Below are 21,827 nucleotides of genomic sequence, written 5' to 3'. Positions count from 1 at the left end.
AAAAAAAAAAAAAAAAAAAAAAAAAAAAAAAAAAAAAAAAAAAAGTACGCTGCTCTTTTGCCGGTCCACAACGCCACGCAACTCAACTGGCTGGTGCGTAGTACCTCTAGAATCGTACATGCCTGTCATTGCCCTGCCCTTTCCCAAGGCTAACAAAATACTTTGTTCTTGGGAACATACAGGGTATGCCATGGAATCCCTGTCTCTGAGTAGTATGACGCAGGAGAAACCCTCACTCTCCTTCTGGACCACGCACACTCCCTCCATATTGACAGACACACGCATGCATGCCATCCTTCCCGCCGCCCCGTTTTGACTTATTATATCCAGCTTTCGCGTGCCAACATGCCGCCCATGCTTATGTTTGTGGCCCTATGTATTAGCCCGAAACATATTTCGGCCCATACTACCACTCCCTAGTTGGGGCCCTGTCTTTTCGTGCCATTGATATACCGCTTGAGGGCCACCCCTCAAGCTGAAGCTCCTCTCATCGGTTTTCCATATCAACTCTTTGCACATCAACACTCAACCACTTCTTGTTCAACGACACTCTTCACTCACAACCATCAACATCCTCACATCCCTCTTATCATACAAGTCAACCACAAACAACAAACAACAAAACACCACAATGCAGATGCACGCTTCCGCCCCGTACATGGGGCAACAACTACCACTGGCTAGCCCAGCACAGGCCAGCGCCGATGCCTACCTCGATGATATCTCGAGACAAATAGGGTTGGCACAGCTTCAGAACAGGCGATACTCGCCAACCTCCAGCAGCCATGTTCTTCACGCCCACGGCGGCAGCCCCATGCGTATCTCCAAGCCGACTAGTACTAGCAACAGCCCAAGATCTGCCATGCAGGCAAGGAGAAGGACCATGATGAACGACAGCCTAATCGCCCAGAGGAACCAGCTTCTACTGGAGCAGGCATGCCTGCCCACCTCAACTCACAATGTCGTGCCTGACAACTTCATGAGAAGATCTTCGCGGCCAGTGAGCTGGCACCCATCTTCACAGCTTGGCCATGTGCTGCCCCAACAGCAAATGCTCCCGGCACAACAAACTCCGCATGCCATGCCATTATCACAATATCCGTTTCCCGCATATACCGAGGCGGACTTGTCTACTCAATACCAGCAATATCTTCCTCCCACCCCCGCTGCATACTCGGCATACAACTCACCAACTGGTCTCTCCCCTTTGGCCCTGCCATATTCGAACTTTCAGGCACCTCAGTACGCCACCAAGGACCTGTGGACCACGTCTGCCCCCATGATTCCCAACACCAAGCCTGTGTCACCAGACTCAGAGTGCCCTGGGCTGGTTGAGTCGACGAGCGCCACCGATGAATATGCTCCTGCGGCCATCACTTCGCAAGGCACATCTGCGCAATGGAACCCCCTCATGCAGGGTGCCACCCCTCCTACGCCCGACTCTTACCCTTCGATCCCGGCAGCACCAGTACCTGTTATTCCTTCGGATGAGAGCATTCCTTACAGGTCACTCGACGAGGAGGAGGATGACGGAGAGATTCTCGTGGGTATGGGTCTGTATGACCCCCCGGAGAAGACTTTGGACGACTATACTCTCAACGCCTTCCGCTCATCCACTACTTCGCTCTTTGGTAGCTACGAAATTCCTGAGCCCAAGGGCAAGGGTCTCAAGCTGGAGGAGACCTGGGTGCCTCCTCCACAGGAAGAGGAGGATGAGGATGAGTCCAACAGCGACGATGACGCCGATGCCGAAGAGCAGGAGTGAAGATCTGAGAAGGATCTATCCACACATACTTTCACATTCACTATTTTCAACTTTTTACTGTACATATAACAAACTATACATGGCCGCTGTGATGCGAGCCTCGGTTGGGACTGGGTTAAAAAGGGATACCCGGAGTACACTGGCCAAAAGGGAAAGGTTATTTGATTTTTTGGGATGATTGGACCACGGATTATGATACCCCTAGATAGCGAAAGCAAGATCAAGTTTTGTTTCTATTTTTTCACTTTGTTGTGTGCGTGTTTTTTTTTTCTCGTCCACTCGTGACCCAACGTCCGTCGGTTGAATGGGGTCTTGATCTCTGCCAAGAGGATTCAGTAAGATGATGATCCATTTGACGTAACTTGCATAGTCCATGGTAATACTAGAGTTGATATTCCCCAGCAATGAGACTTAATCTGGACAATTCTTTGTCCGGGCAGGGAAGATGCCGGAGCATTGGAGAACACGTACTTGGTAGTATTCTGAATCGTAAGCGGGTACCGGCAGGGGGGAAAAAAGTTTTTTTTTTTTTTTTTTTTTTTTTTTTAAAAAAAAAAAAAAGTCGCAGATCAAAGATACAACAAACAACATACGAGCCACAGAGGAGAAAGTGGATAACCGTTTCCGTGGTAGTGATACGCAAGTTTAGAATGAAGAGTTGCTCGTCTCTTTTCAAGCTCTCCCTCCCTCTCTCTCCTGTTCCATTCTCCGCCTTGCTCTCCCCGTCAGAGTTCCATGAACCATACAATTTAGCAAAACCCTGAACCAACGGATGGGTCGATAAAAAAGAAAACTGGAGATGGGGGGGTTTAACCATGCAATCGACCCATCTGTAAACAAGACAAACGTTGAGACCGTATCGAAAAGAAAAAAGACAAAAGAAAAAGAGAAGAAAGGAGAATAAGCACGGGCCACGGCACGAGCATTAATCCACGATCTGTGAGATGATGCCAAAAAGAGGTGAAAGGAAGGGCGGGTGGGGGTGTGGTGATGGTGGAGAGGAAGAGAAAGAGGAGAGGATAAGGGGGGTGTGCAAGGAGGATGTCAAAGTGAGACCTCTTACACCCCTCCTCTCTCCTTCGATGGGGATCTTGCTAGTGAGCAAGCACATCAGGTAGAGTGGGAGACACACAGAGAGAGTCTTCTGCCAAGACCATCATTTTCCCACTGCTTCTTCCAATCCGTCGTCATGGGTCGGGCGATGGCTGGGGACCGGGGGGTGTGGGGGCTGCTCTCACAGTGAACAGGGGTCAAGGGGGGGTCAGGGACACAAAGGACAGGGACGGTCGATAGGCAAGCGAAGCAACAAAGGGGGGGCCACAGAAAGAAAAGAAAGATAGTTCGGGGGGTTTTGGGTGTGAACAAACAAACACACACATAGCGAAATTGTGGGTGTGTGCATAAGGTTTTTTTCGGCGGGACACTCGCAGAAAGAATGGACGAAAGAAGTAAGTTGACACCCCCAAGCGCTTTCTCCGGCCGGGGTTGCAGAGCCGCGCCATCGAAGATCCCATCCCTTCTTTTTCTTTTCTTTTCTCGCTTGCGCTTTATTTTCCTTTTTGTCTTCCCTTCTTGCTTTCTTTTCGCTATGCGTTAACCGCTATACCAGTCAATAACTCCACACCCCCCTTTTCTTAACCCATCCAATTGTCTCACTCCACTCTTTTGGCTTGCTTTGCCTTGCCTGCCAAAGCCAAGTAGTTTGCTCCTTTTGCTATGGTACACTCCTTGTTTTGCTGCGAGCAAGCTTCTTGCTTCGGCGTTTTGACAATACACCTTCTAAATGAATAAAAGAGGGTATCGGCCATTTACCCAAAAATATCGGCGGGCCGCGCTTCAGAAATAAACAAGGGCTGGATTATCCACCCATCCAAGGGTTCTTTTCTTCTTTTTTTCTACTTTCACAACACAAAGCACGGATGATACCGCGTACTGCGGTATACTTGTGCCACAATCTTGCCTTGTTTGGAATTCCCTTTTCCTACGAATAGACACTACAGGTAGTAAGTATAGTGAGAAAACAATAGTGCGGCTGGGCATCTGAACATTAGAAATCTAGAACCTGTTACAAAAGTAGGCTTCTTGCTTCCGGATGGACCGACAACCTTTACAACATGCAATGGTAGTCACAAATCAAGTCACTGGGACCCTTTCATTGTAGGTACCAAAAAAAAACTCTGCATGTCCACACCTCCACCAAAAAGGACGGACGATACAAAGGAAACTTGCCACGGTACCTAGGCAAAGGTAGGTAGGTACCTACTTTTTTTTCCCAAATTCTCGGCAGCCCACTAATCAACCCTTTTTCCCCCTTTAACTACTACCTAGTATAGTAACGTGTAATGCGTAACACACACCCAAACCCAAGCCCGCCCCGAGTCAAGTGCTTGTGGAATTTTGGGAGGGGTTGGTACGTACCTTGTGGGTGATGGTACTTTTGGGAACCCGGACGCAAAACCGTTTGCCCCGCCCCGGAATGCAGTCAGCAACTCAAAAGGCAATTATTATCAATTCCCATCCTTGACCTCATGTGGTTAATGCTTTAAGGTCGATCCAACCTTCGCAGTATTGTGATCATTCCTGCTGGGACGCATTTGGTGCTACGTCGTACAGTAGCCAACCCTGGAGAAAAAGAAGAAGAAAATGTGAACCCCCCACCCCTGGCCAATTTTGATGGAGGTTTTTTGTTTCCTTTTCCTCCCTCATTCACCACACAAATAGACCAAGAAAAGAGACTACTTCGTATGACAAAGGGTTAGAACCTTTTCACTCAACCAGGGTGGGCCAAATTGAGAATTTTACGAAGTTACGAACACGCTGTCGACGGTTCGCAACCCGCTCTCAATTTGCCTTTTTTGGTGTGTGACATGGGGACCTGTCGAGGGCCCCAAAAGGAAAATACGGGAGAGTCAAATCGAGTTCCCACGACCTGGCAGGCAGCGGAGATGAGCCCTCGTTGAGGACGAGGCCTCCGTCTCCGTTCCAATGAATGGCCATAGACAGGCCCTTTGAATTGCCCTGCCGCTTTTTTTTTTTTTTTTGCTAGCTGGAGAGGACAGTCTTTTGCTTCTTTGAACGATATGAGCGGCCGGCAACCGTTCGACAAGGGACCTCTTTTCTTGCTGTATGCGCAAAGATGGCGGGTAGCCCTTTTGCTTCCCTTTCATTTGTGCTTTGTTCACCACCCTTGGCATGTCAGGAATTACTAAATGCCTACGTAAGGGTTCTGTGGTAGGTAGAAGCCGGTGGCTTAGGATCACAAGGCCCGGGCGGCCAACCATTTGCACAGAATTTGTGTGGTGTAGTGTAATCTTTTTTTTTTTGCTTTTCCTTTTACTTCTGCCCAAGTGCAGAGGCACTAAATTAAGGCAAACATGCTGTCGGTTTCCGATTGATGCCTGCTGGGCTGCATCCGATAGGAATGGGACGCGATAGGTCTGATCTAGTTATGCTTGCCTACCCCCCCGAACGATCGAAGAGGGATCCGGGCTCAACGATGGTGTGTGTGAAGTTGTGAACTGTGAATGGGTGAGTATTATTGCGCGATCAAGTCTGCCACCTGGTTCGGTTTGGCTTTATTTCAAGGACCTTGTTATTTTTGGTGTCTTGGATCTGTAGTCGGAAGTTAACTAACTATGAGTTAATCTGGATTTTGATGGGGATTGAAAATGAACGGGCGGTGGCAACATCGACAAAAAAAAAAGAAGAAAAAAAAAACTTTGCACGTAGTAGGCATCGCCGCACCAACCAGAAATCAAATTCACTTACCATTTCAAAAAGTCAGCCAACCACGCACGCCAATATACGCAGAAAAACAATTGCATTGATGACTTTTTTTTTATTTTGTATTACAATTAGAGTGTAGAGGAAAGAAAGACTAAGCAAGAAAAACATCAGTCCAGGACATGGTGCAATACGTCTTCACGCCGTGGAAGGACCGGGGCGAGCTTCTCCAGGTTCGCCGGCAATTCTTCCCCCAGCAAGTCTCGCAGCACACGATCACATCCCCGTCGGGAAATGCTGCTGCCGCCGGGACCGCCGCCTCCTCCAGCTTCAGCTGCAGCTCCAGTTCCAGCTCCAGCAGCAGGCGGGACAAGAAGAGCGCCGTGTCTCGCGTGTCCATGTGGATGCAGCGCGGTGGCTGCCCACACATGGTCGAGTCCACGGCCCTCTTGATCGCCGCCATGATCGCAGACGAGGAGTCGATGCTACTGACATCTGGCAAGGACGCCACCGATTCCAACTCTTCGTATGCCGTGCGCGCCTCCTACTCGGCCGCATTCAGTCGGTGCGTTGCCATGTTGGATGTGTTTTCTTTTTCTTCTTCTCTTTTCTCACCTTCATACACGCCCCCTACCTCCCTTCACTTTTTTTTGCGCCTGGGCTAGTAGCTCACATTTGGTTGTTTTGTGGCGGTTTGGTTTTGATTTTTATTCACTTTTATTTTTTCTGAACCCCTCAGCTTTCTTTCTCCCTACCTACAGCACATTGCATGAACCACTCATCTCCTGGGCGTATGTGTGTGTTTTTTTTTTTTTTTTTTTTTTTTTTTAAAAAAAAAAAAAAGTCGCAGATCAAAGATACAACAAACAACATACGAGCCACAGAGNTTTCTGAACCCCTCAGCTTTCTTTCTCCCTACCTACAGCACATTGCATGAACCACTCATCTCCTGGGCGTATGTGTGTGTTTTTTTTTTTTTTTTTTTTTTTTTTTATAAGATGGCGCCCCAGACCACAGGCTCGGGCTCAGGGTCTTCAAGCTAGACCCTTTAGCTTCGGGCCCCGGGAGACGAACCCGCAAGCCTTAAGATTTGCCCAGCTCTTTTCTTTCCCTAGCCCCGATTCACTTTACATGTTTGTTTCTTGTCTTTTTTTCTTTTTCTTTCCTCTGGTCGGGGGACCCGAAAAAAAGAAGCGTGAACTACTATAGACTAACCAAAAGCTTCACACTGTTCCTTGCGAAACATGTTTTTTTGGGTTCCTTGTTTTTAGCTTCGTAACAGGGCTTCTTGACAGCCACCAGGACAAGGCACACAAGATGAGCATGTACTCGGTGGCCAAGACCATTGGCCTACCGGCGACCTTTGTCGAGTTGCGGCACCAGGCCACACATGAGCAGCTGCCCTCGCTGACCAGGCTACGTGCCGGCGCCCAGGCCGGTCTAGTTTGGATCTGGGACTACTACTGGAAGCAGCTGTCGGCCACGGACGGGGACGATGACCAAGTCCCGACCGTGACCGGTCGTAGTTTTGCTGCACCACATGCAGAAGACGTACCACAGGCGACTGGCTCGGCGTGCAGAGATGCACTGCGGCGTTACCTGGATATGGGGAAGGATGACCTAGCGACTATCGCCAGGTTTGTCCGAAGATGGGGCAGGGCGAGAGTCCTCAGCGTACTGGACGCGATTGGTGACGAGGCGGGGTCGTCTCAACCGATGGATAATAGGTTGGTTTTGGGGACTCTGAAGCTGGCCAGGCAGGTCACCGAGATGGAACAGGCACGAGACAATGACGGCAGTGCAGATATCGTTGAGGATGCAGATGCGCCGAGGTCTGACCTGGACCAGGCTTCAGTAGAGATGCAAGGCGACACGGCCGATGCCATGGTCACAACATCTCAAGATGGCGAGCAGGCGGGTGGCTGGAATCGCCCTGAAGGCTCGTGGCGGCAAAAGCCGATAGGGGTTGTTTAGCTGGAGGAAGAACGGCGTTGTCTTATTTCTGATGCTAATGTTACCTTGTACATCAGACTAGGCTCTTGTCTAGTCCGGTTAAGACAGGTATCGAGACCACTCAAGTTAGCTGCACGCAATACTCCGCTAGATTGCTAGATGGTCCAGCCTATACAGTATGGTATGTTGTTACTGTAGATTATGATGTTACATCATCGTGAATGTTCGCACCTACTGTACGTATGAGTGTACAGTGCCTTTGCGCAGTTTCTGTGGGTTTTTGACACTGTACCCGCCCCAAAACCTTCGGTTTCCCCACCTTCGATCATCATCGCGATGACAAACGTCACGATTGTAGGCTCAAAGGTTGGAGGCATCTCCTAATTCTAATCTCCTTTTCTCCTAACTTTTTGAGTTATTTCGAAACCCGTCCCAATCTGCTGATAAATTTCAGCCTATCTTTGTTGGTCTACTGCGGTACCAATATGAACTTTGTGAGACTGGGCAGACCGCTTCTAGGGATTAAATCAAAAGCATTTACACCAAGTGTTAGTTTGGATACACGCCCACACTTTCATGGCCACCGGCACCTGACTCGGAGCCAAATAGGGAGGGGGGAGCAAGAAAACGCTACGCAATAATCTTGACGATCTGGGGGCACGCTTGAGCTAGTACTAACCACAAGGACCTGACCCTGTACCATACAGTTCTCTTCCAACACTCCTCGGCGCACCATGCAGATCAAGTCTATCCCCATGTGTAAGCCCGTACCATCCGAATGACAAGCGTTGTTTTTTCTTGTCAGCTCCTGCGGTAGATGAAATGCTGTTACTATACAGTCTCGACTGACTTGGAACCGTCCCGGCTTCTAGGGGTAGGTAGTGGTGACAACTACGCCTACCTGGTCATTGATGACAAGTCCAAGGACGCTGTCATCATAGATCCGGCGAATCCGGAAGAGTAAGATGCCGTCCTAGTCTGGGGTTCAAAGATGCACCCGTGGTGGTGTATCGCCTGGGACATTTGTGCATGCCCGTGCAAAGTGATTCAGCTTGACTGACCTTGGCTGAAGGGCCGCTCCTGTCGTCAAGAAAGCCATCGAATCCGGCGAGATCAACCTGAAGGCCATTGTGAACACCCACCAGTAAGGACATGATACTCTTGTGATCAATACAGACTTCAGAGCTAGCCTCAACTGACTATCTCTTCCATCTCAGCCACCGGGATCATTCTGGAGGCAACAAGAAAATCGTTAGTTAAGCGTGAAAGGTATAATTTGTTTTGAGTTGTTGTATAGACGGCTGACTATAAAAAACAACTCCTAAACTAATAAAAAAACAGCGCGATGTACTGAATCTTCCAGACCTGCCGATCATTGGCGGTAAAAACTGCGAGGCCGTCACCAACACACCCGCAAACGGGGAGGGCTTCCCCTTTGGCAGCATCCAGGTCAAGGGCCTCTACACGCCCTGCCATACGCAGGACAGTATTTGCTGGTTTATGCAGGATGGAGATGACAAGGTCGTCTTCACCGGCGACACTCTCTTTCACGGAGGTAGGCTAGTAGTGTTGAGGGGGAAGAGCCATTCTGATAAGCTCGAACATATATATTAACGAACGTGCGGTGCACTCTAGGCTGCGGCAGGTTCTTTGAGGGTACTCCCGAGGAGATGAACAATGCCTTGAACAAGACATTGGCTGCGTTGCCTGATGACACTCGAGTCTTTGTAGGTCACTTGGTCTCTCTTCAGCACCCACATATCGTCAGCATCCATATATCGTCCTTACTAACTTGTCAATGATACCATAGCCTGGACACGAATACACCAAGTCGAACGCCAAGTTTTGCATCTCCGTCCTGCAAAGCCAGCCTGTTCAGAAGCTGCTTGAGTTTGCCGAGAACAACAAGGAGACCCAGGGCCAATTCACCATTGGTGACGAGAAGGTATGTTTTTTTTTTTTTTTTTTGAAGCCTTTTTTTTGTCATGCCCCTCATATGTTAGGGAACATTCACATCTAACTCCTTTCACTCAGGAACACAATGTTTTCATGCGGATGGATGACCCAGTAATTCAAAAGGCGACTGGTGAGACGGACCCAGTCAAGGTTATGGGCAAGTTGCGCGAGATGAAGAACAACTTCAAATGACTAGATGGGAGTAAAGCGGCTCTGTGAGCTCTGAACGCGCGACGCGAGGGTACCAACTCTACCAGTACTTGTCATGTAACATGCACAAACTCCTATCAACAAAATGAGACAGCTTCATAGCAGAAGCAAACCTGATTATTTTACACCCGGGTACTGATCACAGGTGGTTGCCATGGAGCTTTTATTATCCATTCATCATGTGTTCTCTACATGTCTACATTTATGGATTGTCTCCGCTATACCACTGACTGCCAGTTCTCTAGGTGAGATCAGGCAATTAAAGTGATCTAGTGGAAGGATCGGAACGTATCTGATCCCATAATGTTTATCTTGCTTCACTGTCCACACTTGCTCATCCTGGGGTTTTGAGGCGACGGCAAGCTCTAGCTAATTTTGAAGCTAATCCACCAAGTAGGAAGGGTTAAGGAAAACACTCCTCATCCCAAGGCTCAAAAAGGCTTCTCGTCTCGCCAGAGTCTAGCCCGGCTTTATGAGTATATAAAGCCAGGAAATGATGCTGGACTCTGTCACATGCCTTAGGTATCGGCAGAGGTATTGTCAGAGGAGACGTGTCTAGGTTTCGACGCCTTTTGAATATTGTTTGGTGTTTGTGTATGGGTGAAAGATGAGAGTAAAATATCGGTGAAATTTTCTTGGAGATTTTGTAGTGGTGCTTGGAGAATCCCCACTTGGACAGTGCCTTCAGTCCAGACAAGGGCCGAAATAACCACTGTGCGACTCCCCCGTTCTCAGCCCCACCTCCACCCGGTTGCGTCAACGTTCAATTCGGATTTGGGGGGATGTGAATGGCCGACTTTGCGACCAAACTTCTGTCTTTGTCGCGCTTTCGTCTACCAACTCACAAAGTACCAAGTCTAGGTAGTTATGTGAGAAAGCCGGGCAACGGCGCCTGCTCGACCTCCGCGAGGCACAACCGTCGCCCCCTCTCGGATTCGAAAGCGATTCACTTCAAATCCCAAAAGACAGCGTCACAAGAAGCAATTATGGTAAGCTCTTTCTGATTGTTTTATTTTTTCGGTTTGATGCGATCAACACTGACACACATCTGCAGCCAGCCAAGCGCAAAGCCCCATCCGGCTCCAGCGCGGGCGCTTCCAAGCCCGCGCCCAAGAAGCGACAGTCCAAGCTGGCCAAGGAGAACAACATCACGGCTGAAGAGGAGGCGGAGATCAAGGAGGCATTCAGCCTGTTCTCGGAGCCCATGGAGGGCGAGAAGGAGGGCGTCATCCCCATAGACGATGTGCGGCGCGCCATGATGTGAGTAATCTGGAACAAAAAAAAAATTGCTGCTCATAAACATAAAAATGGCAATCTCTGACCTCATGGGTGGGTCTCCCACCGCCCTTTCGCAGAGCGCTCGACATCCCACCCAAAGACGCAGCCGAGCAGGCCGAGTTCGTGTCGATCCTGGACCCGGACGACGAGGGTTTCGCGCAGTACCCATCGTTTGTGGCCATATGCGCGCTCAAGATGCACGCGCGGCACCGAACGTCGGACGCGCACGTGCAGCAGGTCGACGACGCATTTGCGCTCTTCACGACGAGGCGGAACGACAACGACGACAGCAACCTCAGCCTCCTCGGCAACGGCGAGTCGGTCATCACCATGGCGCACCTCCGGCGCGTCGCGTCCATGCTCAACGATAACGACGTTGACGACGACCTGCTCAGGGACATGATACTCGAGGCCAACGGAGGCGCCGGCGTCGGTAGGGGCGTCAACAGGCAGGAGTTTGAGGCCGTCATGCGTCGGGCTGGCGTGTGGAGGTGAGCTAAGAGGGTCGGAGGTTTGGAGACGAGGAAAGATGAACACGGACCGAAGCCATCATGCGAAGAATGAACTGCGAGAAGAGCAGTCGGTTAGGGTTTGCCTTGCTAGGGACCGCAACGCCGAACTGTCAGAGCACGAAGTTATTGGCTTGTATGTGAAGCATGCTTGGCCGTCCTTATCAAGCAGCACATATATACCAATGGAGGCTGCTCTTGTCTATCCACCATAATTCGGCTGCGGCGGTCTGTTGGGTTCAGGGAGACCAACATATCACTGGACTGCGCCCAGCATGTCTTTGGTCTCTCTAGGTCACTTGGCATGGACATCGGAAAGGCAAACTCTCGTTGGGCGAGGGAGTCGAATTTCACCACCGAGCCTATGGCGCGCGAGATTCCTGAGGTCCTACAAATGCTCACTATCAGGGCAGGGCGTATGAAATACGTGACCAAGGCAGGGTGAAAGGGTTATTAAATACACCCAGAGATAACCGGACGATGAGACGAACACAAACAGGTTTGATGGTGTCATTTTACACAGTAAACAAACACCTCGTCAAATACTAAACCTATGATTCTGCATTTGTTCACAGTACCTGTGTAATGGCGCCTATGCTTGATGCATTGCGTTCACTGTTTGGCAAGAAAAGGCTCACCCAGACCAGAACACACGTTGGGTCCAGCTTCAAGCTGGGCTTGCTCGGTATTTGGTCAACTAGAGACGTTCCAATGTAACATGTGCAAAAAAATGTGGTTATTCTCCAAACCTCATCGAGGAGGAGCCCCGACACATATATATACTCCCACGGAACGCCGACAGTATGCAAAAAAGTAAAGGAAAATCCAACTAGCATGCACTGCGGTCGAGAACGCCGCAGGGTCTCCCGACCGTCACCAGCTGCTACCCAGGGGAACATCGTTGAACCTTGTCAACATGGCCAACAGTGTTCAAAATGTTCCACCTGGCCTGCCCGAGTGTAAGAACAAGGCTTATATCCAAGAAAGAGGAAGAAAAAAAAAGAGCCAGCCACCCGCTTTGCACATTTCCCTCTTAAAAACGACAACCTTAATCCATCTCAAAACGATTTTGTTAAAAAATTAGAATCTATAACCTCCCCCTCTGACCACAACGCGTGGAGTCACCCACCTTGGTGCTCCCGCCGCGCATCAGTTGTCCGCACCGGGCTCCTTGATTTCGGGGACCGGGTTCTCCGAGGCCTGACCACCGGCACCACCCTCCGTCTTGGCCGCGGCGGCCTCGCGGGCCTTTTGCGAGTCGAGGACGGCCTGCAGCTCGGGCGGGGCCTTGAAGCCGGCGTGGTCGGAGTGCTTCTTGTAAAAGTAGTTGTCGGGCTTGGGCCGGAGCTCGGCGGGCAGGGTATCGAGCACGACCTTGACCATGCCGTCGATGGACTTTTGTTTGGACGAGTCGCGGTGCCAAATGGAGATGAGGTGCGAGTTGAAGCGGACCGAGAGGCCTACACCGCAGAGTTGGTCGCCTGGGAGACGGAAATACGAGGGGAAAAAAGGTCAGCTTTTTTTTTGGCTCCATTTATATCCGCAAAAAAAGAGTCAAGACTTGTGTTTTGTCTTCCTTACCGGTGTCTAAAGAATCCTGGAGCTCCTCGCCGATCGCAACAAGCTGCACCAACTTCCAGACGTCGGGGCCAATGCTCTTGGGCACGCGGAACGTCCAGCTGCCTCCGTTTATGTTCCTGCGGTCCTCCCAGATGGGCTTGAATCCCTTCTTGAACAGGTAGATGGACTCGCGCATCTTGATGTACTGGACGGGCGTGTTGTTCCAGTACCTCCAGAAGTCCTGGATACTGGCAATCTCGGCGCCGAGCTGCTCGAGCTGGACCTGGTAGGAGCCATCCTTGGCCTGGTTCTCCTTGTTTTGGCTCCTGGGTTTGTTGTAGATTGGGAAGCGGTTAGTTACTGTAATCTTTTTTCACCCAAGGTACTTCTTCTCGCCATTGCTGAAAGCACCCTCTCGTTGGTCCTCCCTCTTTTACTTTCAGCTCGTCTCACTCACCGGTCGAACCAAACGGCCCAAATGTGCTGAAGTGGCCTGTCTCCCAAAGTGTTGTGGATCTTGCTCATGGCCTGCTTTCGCGATTCGGCGGGAGAGTTGACATTTGGCGAGTTCAAGTCCGAGCTCTGTGACAAGCCGGACAGGCCATGTGTGGTAAGACTAGGACGGGCGGCCATGATGGTGATCGGCAGGTATAGAGAGGGGGGGCGGTCGGTTCTTTAACTGGATTCTTTTCGTTACTATCTATATTTTTTTATAATTTTTTTTTGTATCTCAGCCTTGTCGTTCAGCCCTTGGGTGGTTGAAAAGCACTGGCTAGTCCTTGCAGTGGTCGATCTGTTTGGGTATATATGCAATAAGATCAAAAGAAGTTAAGGAACCACACGACCAAGGAAAAGAGAAAGAAATAAAAAAATGTGTCAAGATGTGTCTTGGTGCTTCAGGCAGTTCCGATCGTCGGTGTACAACCATTCACAGAAAAGGGGTCTCCACGGGTTTGGAGGGGCTTCTTGGTTGTCCAAGATGCGAGCCTTGGCGTTGAAACGCAGCCAACGAACAGGGGACCTGAAAGCTGACGAGGGGCAGGCAGGTGAGTCGAGCTAGAGTGAGGGATGGAGTACCATACCTACCGTACAGTAAGTAGCTTTTTCCGTAGGTTTGAGCTTCTAGACTAATTTGATCTAGAAATCGCCGCTAGGTTGTGACAAACAATGACAATTGCCAAGACTAAAAGCAGGAACCAAGGCACTCTGATAAATGAATAGAAGGACTGTTAACGTAGCCTTAACCTCGGAAATGAAGCTATCAACAGAGAGTAAAATAAATAAATAAAAAAGAAGCCTATTCGTTTCCATCCGAACGAGAAAAGAACGTGGTATTTTCGGTTAAGCAATCAAACACAACGGGGCAGGGTTCTTGCACTGTATCTAGACGCCAACTGCCGCGTACCATGCTGCTGCCCTCGACGCTGGCTGAAACGCTACATGTGTCCTTTGGAATGACAATCGCGACCCGGAAGCTCGGTTACAAGACCAAAGGATGGCCACTTTACAGAGTCTACAACCAATATAAAGTAACGCGCTAAGATAGGATGGCCACGGGCCCCCGGTTCGAGTCAAGGTATTCCCCAGCGTCTTGTTGTTTCAGCGAGTCGGCAGGGTCATGTGGTTGGAGAGTTTGGCTGACGGTAGCCCCGCCCAGCGACCAGATGAAGCTTGAATGTGGTTGCTCTCTTTTTGTTTGGTTGAGGAAGCCGTAACGTATGCAAATGATCGGCATGTACCACGAGGCGAAAGACTTGAGATGAACGATTGATCTTTTTTTTTTTTTTGCTCTCCTTTTCTTTACGAGGACATTGCATACTTTACTGCTATAGGGCGTTGGAAAGTGAGCTCGCGTTGGTCAAAAATGTCCGGATGGATCTGCTTGCTTTGTTTGATTCGGAGCTATTGAATTGCTACAACAGTTTAGCCCCGCTTTCCCAGAAATGGAGAACCTTTCCTGACTAAAGTGCCTAAATGGAACACTGGCAATTGAGGCCGCTAGCCGTTTGCGGCTCCGCTAAACGCCTGTGTCAGTGGGCCGCGCGGCGGTCGGCCCCACCGCTGGCCGCCGCAAACTCGACTACGAATAGTAATTTTTACTCTTGGCTTCCCGATGGCCCCACGGGAGCTGCCGGGAGAGCCTTGAATTTTGCCGTGAGGAAATATTCTACAGCCGATGTGGGAACTACAGAATGCAGCTTGATTCTATAACATCACGATTCACCGCGGGCAACGACGAAATACTCCGCTTCCGATCTTGTACGGAGCTGTGTCTCTCTGGATTGGTTGGACTTTAGTTTGTCTGCCGATGTTTTAGTCGCAAGGAACATACGAACACACGACTGCAACATGCCCACTTCAGCATCATCATCCTCACTCAGTTTGACTTGTACGATGATCAGGGGGTAGATTCAACCTGAACCGATATTGAGATACTCGAAACCATTATCGCCATAGCGTATTCTGTTCAGCCACGAAGGCGTCCTCTATCAAGCCTGCCAAGAGCAGTAACAAAGCTGGAGGTTTAGCTTTAAAGCATATCCTCTGGTTGCGAGAATTCCATTACAGGATCCACACGAACTGCCCTCGAACTATTTATATCTATAAGGTTCTTTTGTTTCAAAAGTAAGTTCTTTTCTTATTTTGAGGTTTGATATCTTGTGGCACTTTTGGGGGTTCGTGAACTACTGGAGACTGGAGCTCTTTGTCTTCATTTTGGTTGCTCATTTGGTTTCTGTATATGCCAAATTGTAGGATGATACCGCAGAGGGAATCTACGTGCAAGTGCGTGGCTAGCATATTATCTATCAGCAGCCAAATATGCTGTTGACTATGGCGTTACGAACTTTACTTGCATTTCAAAATTGCCCTAGCATTAAGCTCCTGCAATAAATATTTGTTTATCGTGTAAACGAGTTCATATGCTTCACATAGCCCAACAGACAGATGTGCTTTCCACCTTGTCAATAACCTACTCGAGCCATCAACAAAACACCCAAGCCCACATGTATTGTTTTCAATTGCACTAATCGAATTTTCCACTTGACTGACAGTACCACCCTAACCAGACATACAGCTGTCAGTCATTAAAAAACCTCCAAAAAAAAAATGGACAAAAAGGACGACGACATAGTCGACCTGCGCGGCCGCATGCAGGCGGCAAACAAGCCCGTCATGCGCGTGAACCGCGACGAGCTCTTAGCAAGTGGAGGACTCTTCGCCGAGCGCATTCCATCCTTCCTCGCCGAGATCGAAAAGGCCAATTGCAAAGCCGCCCAGCAGGATTCATCATCAACCCCGGCCCCAGACGCACCGGCCTCTTCCGGGTTCGAACTGGGCGAGAACGAGGCCAGAGACCAGGTCCACGTCGAGATGGACATCGTCGCAGGCATCCTCGAGGAGAAGCAGCCCATCACCCACACTCGCCCACCGGGGTCCGAGGATGGCAGCGACAACGACGACGACGACGACGGCGAGTTCCAGCTCGCTATGCCGCCTGCGGGAACCGTCAGCGGTGGTGTGGATGGCGGCAGCGGCGGCGGCAGCAGCAGCAGCAGCAAGCCGCTTCTGATTCGCCCCGCCCGCTCCAGCATGTCGTCTGAGGGTTCGTCGAGTTCGGATTCGAGCTCAGGTGATGGCGGTTCCCCGGGCAGGATAGAGCGCATCGTGCTCGAGATGCCCACGTCCTGCGCCGCGCCTGACGCCCGCGGACGCGCAAATTCGACCAGCAGCGCCACCAGCAGCAGCGGATCCAGCACGAGCAGTGGGGGCAGAGAAGCCGAGGGCCAGGACAGCGCAGAGGCCTTGTTTCCGTCTCCCAACGTCAGACTTGCAGCTCGCAAGCGCACGCAGTCGCCTCTGGTGGAGAAGTCTTTGGGCTCGTCACCACCACCGGCCGCTGTGGAGGACCCTCCCAAGAAGAAGAAGAAAACCAAGAAGCTTATCGAGGAGGTGGAGTAATGAATGAGTGAGGCCACCGCACGTATGATGTGATGGATTTCGACGAGCATTAGACAGGTACCCACCCATAGCAGAGTTGAATATTATACGTCTGCGGCCGGAAGTTAGTTGAAGACAGTGAGGGTTGAGTTCTGTACATTATTTCTGGGGGATGACAGCCTCCTGCACACCATATTTAAAGGCTATTGTTTTTCAACTTATGAAGCTCAGTTGTTCTTACTACTACCCCCTCTTCAACCAATGCCCGGCTATCGATTTTCTTATTTGTCCAACATGTACCGAAACTTCTTCAGTTACATTAACGTAGCCCACTTTGTTCCTGTTAAGTCATCTATCTTCACGGGAGAAAGAGTACTTGGAGCTTTATCCTAAAGGTTAGTGTTAATTCAGCTGCCATTATATCAAGTCTGGCCCCTTCTGGCAAAAACCTGGTTCATCCACAGAGTTCTGGTCGCGGGCGTACTGCGGCTTCATAGTCCATGGAATAGATCCAATCGTAAGAATGAACAGCAATTGACAAACAAAACATAATCCGTTCTTTTTCTAGTAGGACTCAAAGAATGTGGCCATGATCATAATATCCTATGAAGCCATACTGTCATACTACCATAATAAAAAATCTCCAGAAAGACCAAAGTCAAGAAACGCCGTTCCCATATGCGCCTCGCCGTTCCCCAAAAGAGATAAAATAAACAAAATGCCTTGTAACTGAACACTCCACCAATATTCAGCTGCAGCCGCAGCCTCAAACATTTGACCTAGCGCCGAGCGGCGCACGGCCGCTAGTAGCCAAACCCAAGAAGCGCTGCTTGTCATCCTCAATCTTGCGCTTAAAGTAGCCCAGGTCCTTGAGAAGGTTCTGCATCTCCTCGTACGTGTCATCGACACCCTGGTCAGAAGGATCCGTCGAGTAACCGTCTTCGTAGTCATCCGAGTCGTCGTCATCGTCGTCGTCGTCGGCATCAGCGTCGCGATACGGGCCGTTCTCCTTGTCTGCCTCGCCACCATCCACGCCGTCCTTCTCTTTCACCTCGTCGCCCGCTTCGGAGTCATTGGCCTGGACCAATGGCACGGCCGGGATCGGGTTTTTGAGGCTCTCGAGGGCGAGCTTGAGGTGCAAGCGCAAGGCCTCGTTCTCCGTCTGCAGGGAGCGGATCTTGCCCTCGGCCACAAGGCTGCGCTCCTCCATCAAGCGCTGCATGGCAGCCACGCTCTGCTGGTACTCCTCCAGGCGCTCCTCCTGGTCGCGGGCGTCCTTCTCGCGGCGTCGGGAGTCCGACACAGACAGCTGCAGCTGGCGAATCTCCTCGGCCATGGCCAGGATCTGGGCGTCACGCTCGGCCGAGGATATGGCGTCCTGCTGGTTGACGACGGCGCGGGTGCGGATCCGTTTTGCCTGGTCGGCGTAGCGCAGCGTCGAGAGCGTTTCCTCGTAGTCCGAGGGCGCCACGCACGCAATCATGGCAGTTTTGGAGTTGCCTCCTAGAGAGTCCTTGAGAAGCCAGGTGAGGATGCTGTCGCGGTAGGGCACGATCTGCTCACCGCCGGTGCGTTGCTTGTTCTTCTTTTTAGGGGTCGAGGTGTGCTTTGGGTCCGCCAGGGCGGCTATGACGCGACCCAGCGTCGTGAGCGACTTATTGATGTTGCTGCCCTCACGGAGGCGTTGGCCTGTGGCCTCAGTGGCCTTTGCACGCTCGCTGCCGGCAAGGTCGACGAGCCGGATACGTGAGCTGCGCTCCGTCGTCTCGTCCGTCTCCATGTCGTGATGGATCTGCTTGAGCATAATAGTGAAGACGGCGTGACTCCGGGACGATGTGTCATTCATCTTTGTGGATGCCGTGGTCCGGGACCTGTCACCCATCTTCATGTAACGTAGGATCTCGTCGAGGCTGCGCACGGGGACTTCGGTGAGGTCCTTGACGTAGGGGCCTTCGGTAGGGGACTCGCGGATCTTGAGGTAGTAGGGCGGCTGGTTCGGCACTACGGGCATAAGGAGGTCGCGGACGTGCTCGTTGTAGACCTCAAAGTAGGACACGCGCACATTATAACTGATGTTCGGCGACTCCTCCTGAGCCTCCTCGATACGCTGGAACAAGTCCTCGCAGGTCCGCGGGATCAGACCCGGCTGGTCCGGAGTGCCCATCATGGTGTAACTCTTGCCTGAGCCCGTCTGTCCGTACGCAAAGATACATGTGTGGTAGCCCTCAAAGTTGTGATCGAGGAACTCCTCACCAACGTGGTTGTAGACGTCGGCCTGCTCCGCATAGTGCTCGTCATTCCTGTCGTGGCTCCAGAAGGAGTTGTCGAACGTGAAGGATTTTTGCTCAATCACCTTTCGGGATTTTGCCCTCGAGTTTGCCGGGTCCTCATCGTTGGGTACGAGGAGAGTCGTCTCCTGGGTCACTGGATTCATGCGAACAAGGCACTCGGCTCCGCGTTCCAGCTCTATTGCGAGGTTGATGACAAGGCTGTTAGTGAGCAGATCTACTTACTCTATACTCCTCTTCAACAAGACCAGGTTCGATCCCAACGTACCTCGAGGCAGAAATGCCCTAACTCGGACGACGACCCGCACATTGCCACCAGCATCCATCCTTGCATTGGGCGGCGGTTGTCCATCGCGGCATCGGAGAGAAGGCGTCGACGCGTAGGAGCGGACGGTCCGCGAATATGATGAAGAAGCGGCGGGCATGATTTGCTGCCGTGGATGGAAGGCCGCCTGAAACCTTTGAATTCTGTCGGTTCTTTGTCTATGATTGTGATTTGGGATTCTCTTTGCATTCTTCTTTGGAATGCTCCGAAATGTGGAACTAGCTCTTAGAAATTCTGGTTCTACCCAGGTAATGTGAGATATTTGGCAAGTTCCAGACCCATAGGTACCTATGAAAGCTCTCAATTATTGCACGTTGCAATCGGCGCCCAATGTCAACAAGCGTTGTCCGTTGCCGGGGTGTCGGGCGGGAAAAGTGGGGAACTCAAGGCACCCCCCTACGTCATTGGCGGACAGCTTCACTAGCAGTCACTGGAACATGCAAAATTGGGCAAAAGCGACGGCGATTGTTTTCAAGCAACACTGCGAAACATTTCAGCGACAGGAAGAAACAAGACACAGATCGTAGGGTCTATACTGAAATCTCAAAACAATTTCTGCATCAGAGGGACTACAACTCAGTCTACTATTCCCACTGGGCACCTACACACCATGGCTGACGACAACACAAGCCTGGAGGAGCTCCAACGACGCCTCCGCGCACTGCGGCCTGAGCAGGATGGTGATGACGACTCTGGGTCCAAGTCCGGACTTGGTCCTGCCCCACAGGCCCCGGATTTCAGCATGTTCAAATCAGCGTCGGCCTCTGCTCCGGCTCCCGCACCGGTCAAGCAACGAGTGCAAAGGCGGACTCTGTCTCCTGGCCGGGAGGAGCGTCGGGAGCAGCAGCTCAAACAGCGCCAGGAGGCTCGCGAGCAGATAAGGAACGAGATGCTGCGGTCGATGAAGAAGCGGGACTCGTCTACGAGCCCTTGTCTTGGCTTCACAGCGGCGTTGGCCACCATTTTTTTGGTGGGGTACCTCATGTTCAATTACTGGCCAGAGTCGGGTTTCCGGGTATGATTTTACATGCCTAAACCTGATATAAATCGAAACCCACTGGCCAGTTTGCACTGGCTGGTGGCTACCGGAGCCATCAGGAATGTCTAGGTCCGGCCTGGTGAGGGACTCGATGGGCTTGAAAATCGGGAAGGGAGCGATGGAATCCTACTTCCACCAAAAGAGATCGTGGTCGGCAGTGGACTCAAGTCGGCGCTGCGAGAGCTCGCCCGAACAACGCAACTCCTGACGGCAAACATTATTCGCGAACGAGGCTGCTAGTTAGTCGACAACAAACCGCAAAAGCCAATCAATGTCACACGGAAGTGTCGGCAAAGCGTTCCAAGTATCGCTTGATGCCACGCTCGAGCACTCTGATTAGAGAAATTACCATGGGCTGTCTTCACCATACCGCAAGACAAGATGAACGAGGAACAATCGGACGGATGGTGGGAAAGTCCGAGACGATTACGCTGCACCCGAGTTAGTAAGGCTGCGTTATACTTGCCATGATTCTTTCTACAGATGATTTCCCTTGGCCTGGGATGAGTTGTTACGACCTTGGCAAATAAGCGTTCGTGGACGGGATTGCTGTAGGCAAAAGCCGATCGTCGCTTTGCAGCTGACTTGACATCTTGCAAGACAGCCTAGCAGTCGTTATGTTTAGTTTGCAATATGGTACGATTTCGTCGGCGTCTTGACTAAGACAAAGGCAGACTTGGGCATTCAAGCTGAGGTATTTCTGAGCCTTTGTAAGGAGTTTGTATGTCGTCCGATGTTCCTAGGTACGAAGAAAAAAATCACAAAGTGGCGCGAAGGGCTCGGGAACTCTGTTTTCTGAGTTCCTCCAGGACGTCCTACCTTATCTGGGCAGGCAGGTGTGCAATACATAGAAAGCAGTACAAGATAACGCAACTTCAAGCACGAATTTCCATGTGTTTCGTCTACTATTCTCATTGGTTACCCCTGAGTCTGGATAAAAACCAGGTAAGAAACAAGCGATAATTTGGAACAAAGTGCAACGGCGGTGGAACTCTTGATTTGCACGTGTCTCATGCATTCAAAGCATCTGACCAGATCTTTTATGAGAAGTGGAATAGGAAACTACTTTGGAACTTGTTCTTTTGAGCAATGCTTTCATTTCTCAATATAGGGGGATATTCACTATTTTGATGGCTTTAAGGCTTGGCACTTGATCCAGGTTGTTTTGCGTCCAGGATCACATCTTGGGGATCTACAACTTGCACCTGGGTACATCGCTTCTTTTCGGGGAGGCAGGTCACGTTGGATCATACTAATTTCGTTTTGCAAGGCCAACTCTTTA

General features: G+C 50.8%; 9 protein-coding genes across 9 annotated transcripts in view; 6 read left to right on the top strand and 3 right to left on the bottom strand.

Annotated features, from left to right (window-relative positions):
- Nucleotides 1-267, bottom strand: part of PgNI_03421 (uncharacterized protein) — a gene marked incomplete at both ends in the record, with an annotated part of 487 nt that extends 220 nt beyond the window's left edge. Inside the window, one exon of the mRNA XM_031123476.1 lies at nt 87-267. Within this exon, the coding sequence (XP_030985112.1) occupies nt 87-267 (181 nt within the window). The remainder of the gene's footprint in view (nt 1-86) is intronic.
- A 364-nt stretch (nt 268-631) lies between these two features.
- On the top strand, nt 632-1,765 carry PgNI_03420 (uncharacterized protein; the record flags this gene model as incomplete). Its single annotated transcript, XM_031123475.1, has 1 exon — nt 632-1,765. One exon carries the CDS (start codon nt 632-634, stop codon nt 1,763-1,765), a length of 1,134 nt encoding a protein of 377 aa, XP_030985111.1.
- Nucleotides 1,766-5,501: 3,736 nt separating this feature from the next.
- On the top strand, nt 5,502-7,610 carry PgNI_03419 (uncharacterized protein). Its single transcript, XM_031123474.1, has 2 exons — nt 5,502-6,053; nt 6,760-7,610. Exons 1-2 carry the CDS (start codon nt 5,671-5,673, stop codon nt 7,460-7,462), a joined length of 1,086 nt encoding a protein of 361 aa, XP_030983851.1. The 5' UTR covers nt 5,502-5,670; the 3' UTR covers nt 7,463-7,610.
- A 197-nt stretch (nt 7,611-7,807) lies between these two features.
- On the top strand, nt 7,808-9,738 carry PgNI_03418 (uncharacterized protein). Its single transcript, XM_031123473.1, has 9 exons — nt 7,808-7,989; nt 8,149-8,200; nt 8,314-8,401; nt 8,514-8,585; nt 8,659-8,692; nt 8,783-8,996; nt 9,077-9,168; nt 9,252-9,386; nt 9,476-9,738. The coding sequence occupies exons 1-9, from the start codon at nt 7,927-7,929 to the stop codon at nt 9,587-9,589; spliced, it is 864 nt and encodes a 287-aa protein (XP_030984269.1). The 5' UTR covers nt 7,808-7,926; the 3' UTR covers nt 9,590-9,738.
- Nucleotides 9,739-10,448: 710 nt separating this feature from the next.
- On the top strand, nt 10,449-11,975 carry PgNI_03417 (uncharacterized protein). Its single transcript, XM_031123472.1, has 3 exons — nt 10,449-10,596; nt 10,662-10,867; nt 10,963-11,975. The coding sequence occupies exons 1-3, from the start codon at nt 10,594-10,596 to the stop codon at nt 11,378-11,380; spliced, it is 627 nt and encodes a 208-aa protein (XP_030983857.1). The 5' UTR covers nt 10,449-10,593; the 3' UTR covers nt 11,381-11,975.
- Nucleotides 11,976-12,045: 70 nt separating this feature from the next.
- PgNI_03416 (uncharacterized protein) lies at nt 12,046-14,082 on the bottom strand. Its single transcript, XM_031123471.1, has 3 exons — nt 13,412-14,082; nt 12,976-13,280; nt 12,046-12,875 (listed from the first exon to the last, which is right to left on the bottom strand). Exons 1-3 carry the CDS (start codon nt 13,585-13,587, stop codon nt 12,544-12,546), a joined length of 813 nt encoding a protein of 270 aa, XP_030983858.1. The 5' UTR covers nt 13,588-14,082; the 3' UTR covers nt 12,046-12,543.
- Nucleotides 14,083-16,062: 1,980 nt separating this feature from the next.
- Nucleotides 16,063-16,914, top strand: PgNI_03415 (uncharacterized protein; the record flags this gene model as incomplete). The annotated part of the gene is made up of 1 exon (XM_031123470.1): nt 16,063-16,914. One exon carries the CDS (start codon nt 16,063-16,065, stop codon nt 16,912-16,914), a length of 852 nt encoding a protein of 283 aa, XP_030983856.1.
- Nucleotides 16,915-17,659: 745 nt separating this feature from the next.
- Nucleotides 17,660-19,743, bottom strand: PgNI_03414 (uncharacterized protein; the record flags this gene model as incomplete). Its single annotated transcript, XM_031123469.1, has 2 exons — nt 19,450-19,743; nt 17,660-19,359 (listed from the first exon to the last, which is right to left on the bottom strand). Exons 1-2 carry the CDS (start codon nt 19,604-19,606, stop codon nt 17,660-17,662), a joined length of 1,857 nt encoding a protein of 618 aa, XP_030984270.1. The 5' UTR covers nt 19,607-19,743.
- Nucleotides 19,744-20,116: 373 nt separating this feature from the next.
- PgNI_03413 (uncharacterized protein) lies at nt 20,117-20,527 on the top strand (the record flags this gene model as incomplete). Its single annotated transcript, XM_031123468.1, has 1 exon — nt 20,117-20,527. One exon carries the CDS (start codon nt 20,117-20,119, stop codon nt 20,525-20,527), a length of 411 nt encoding a protein of 136 aa, XP_030983854.1.
- Between the last annotated feature and the right edge of the window lie 1,300 nt (nt 20,528-21,827).

The sequence above is a fragment of the Pyricularia grisea genome (genome assembly GCF_004355905.1).
Source record: "Pyricularia grisea strain NI907 chromosome Unknown Pyricularia_grisea_NI907_Scaffold_2, whole genome shotgun sequence".
Lineage (NCBI taxonomy): Eukaryota > Fungi > Ascomycota > Sordariomycetes > Magnaporthales > Pyriculariaceae > Pyricularia > Pyricularia grisea.
This window is presented reverse-complemented; position numbering and strand designations above follow the sequence as displayed.

Bases quoted from the DNA above. Each gene is read 5' to 3' on its own strand.
- PgNI_03417 (XM_031123472.1), top strand. The intron at 10,868-10,962 runs GTGAGTAATCTG...GCCCTTTCGCAG, and splicing joins GATGTGCGGCGCGCCATGAT to AGCGCTCGACATCCCACCCA.
- PgNI_03418 (XM_031123473.1), top strand. From the start codon at position 7,927: ATGAACTTTGTGAGACTGGGCAGACCGCTTCTAGGGATTAAATCAAAA. The intron at 8,201-8,313 runs GTAAGCCCGTAC...CCCGGCTTCTAG, and splicing joins GATCAAGTCTATCCCCATGT to GGGTAGGTAGTGGTGACAAC. The intron at 8,586-8,658 runs GTAAGGACATGA...CTTCCATCTCAG, and splicing joins GCCATTGTGAACACCCACCA to CCACCGGGATCATTCTGGAG.
- PgNI_03419 (XM_031123474.1), top strand. From the start codon at position 5,671: ATGGTGCAATACGTCTTCACGCCGTGGAAGGACCGGGGCGAGCTTCTC. The intron at 6,054-6,759 runs GTGCGTTGCCAT...CCTTGTTTTTAG, and splicing joins TACTCGGCCGCATTCAGTCG to CTTCGTAACAGGGCTTCTTG.
- PgNI_03416 (XM_031123471.1), bottom strand. From the start codon at position 13,587: ATGGCCGCCCGTCCTAGTCTTACCACACATGGCCTGTCCGGCTTGTCA. The intron at 13,281-13,411 runs GTGAGTGAGACG...CAACAAACCCAG, and splicing joins TGGGCCGTTTGGTTCGACCG to GAGCCAAAACAAGGAGAACC. The intron at 12,876-12,975 runs GTAAGGAAGACA...TCCGTCTCCCAG, and splicing joins CCAGGATTCTTTAGACACCG to GCGACCAACTCTGCGGTGTA.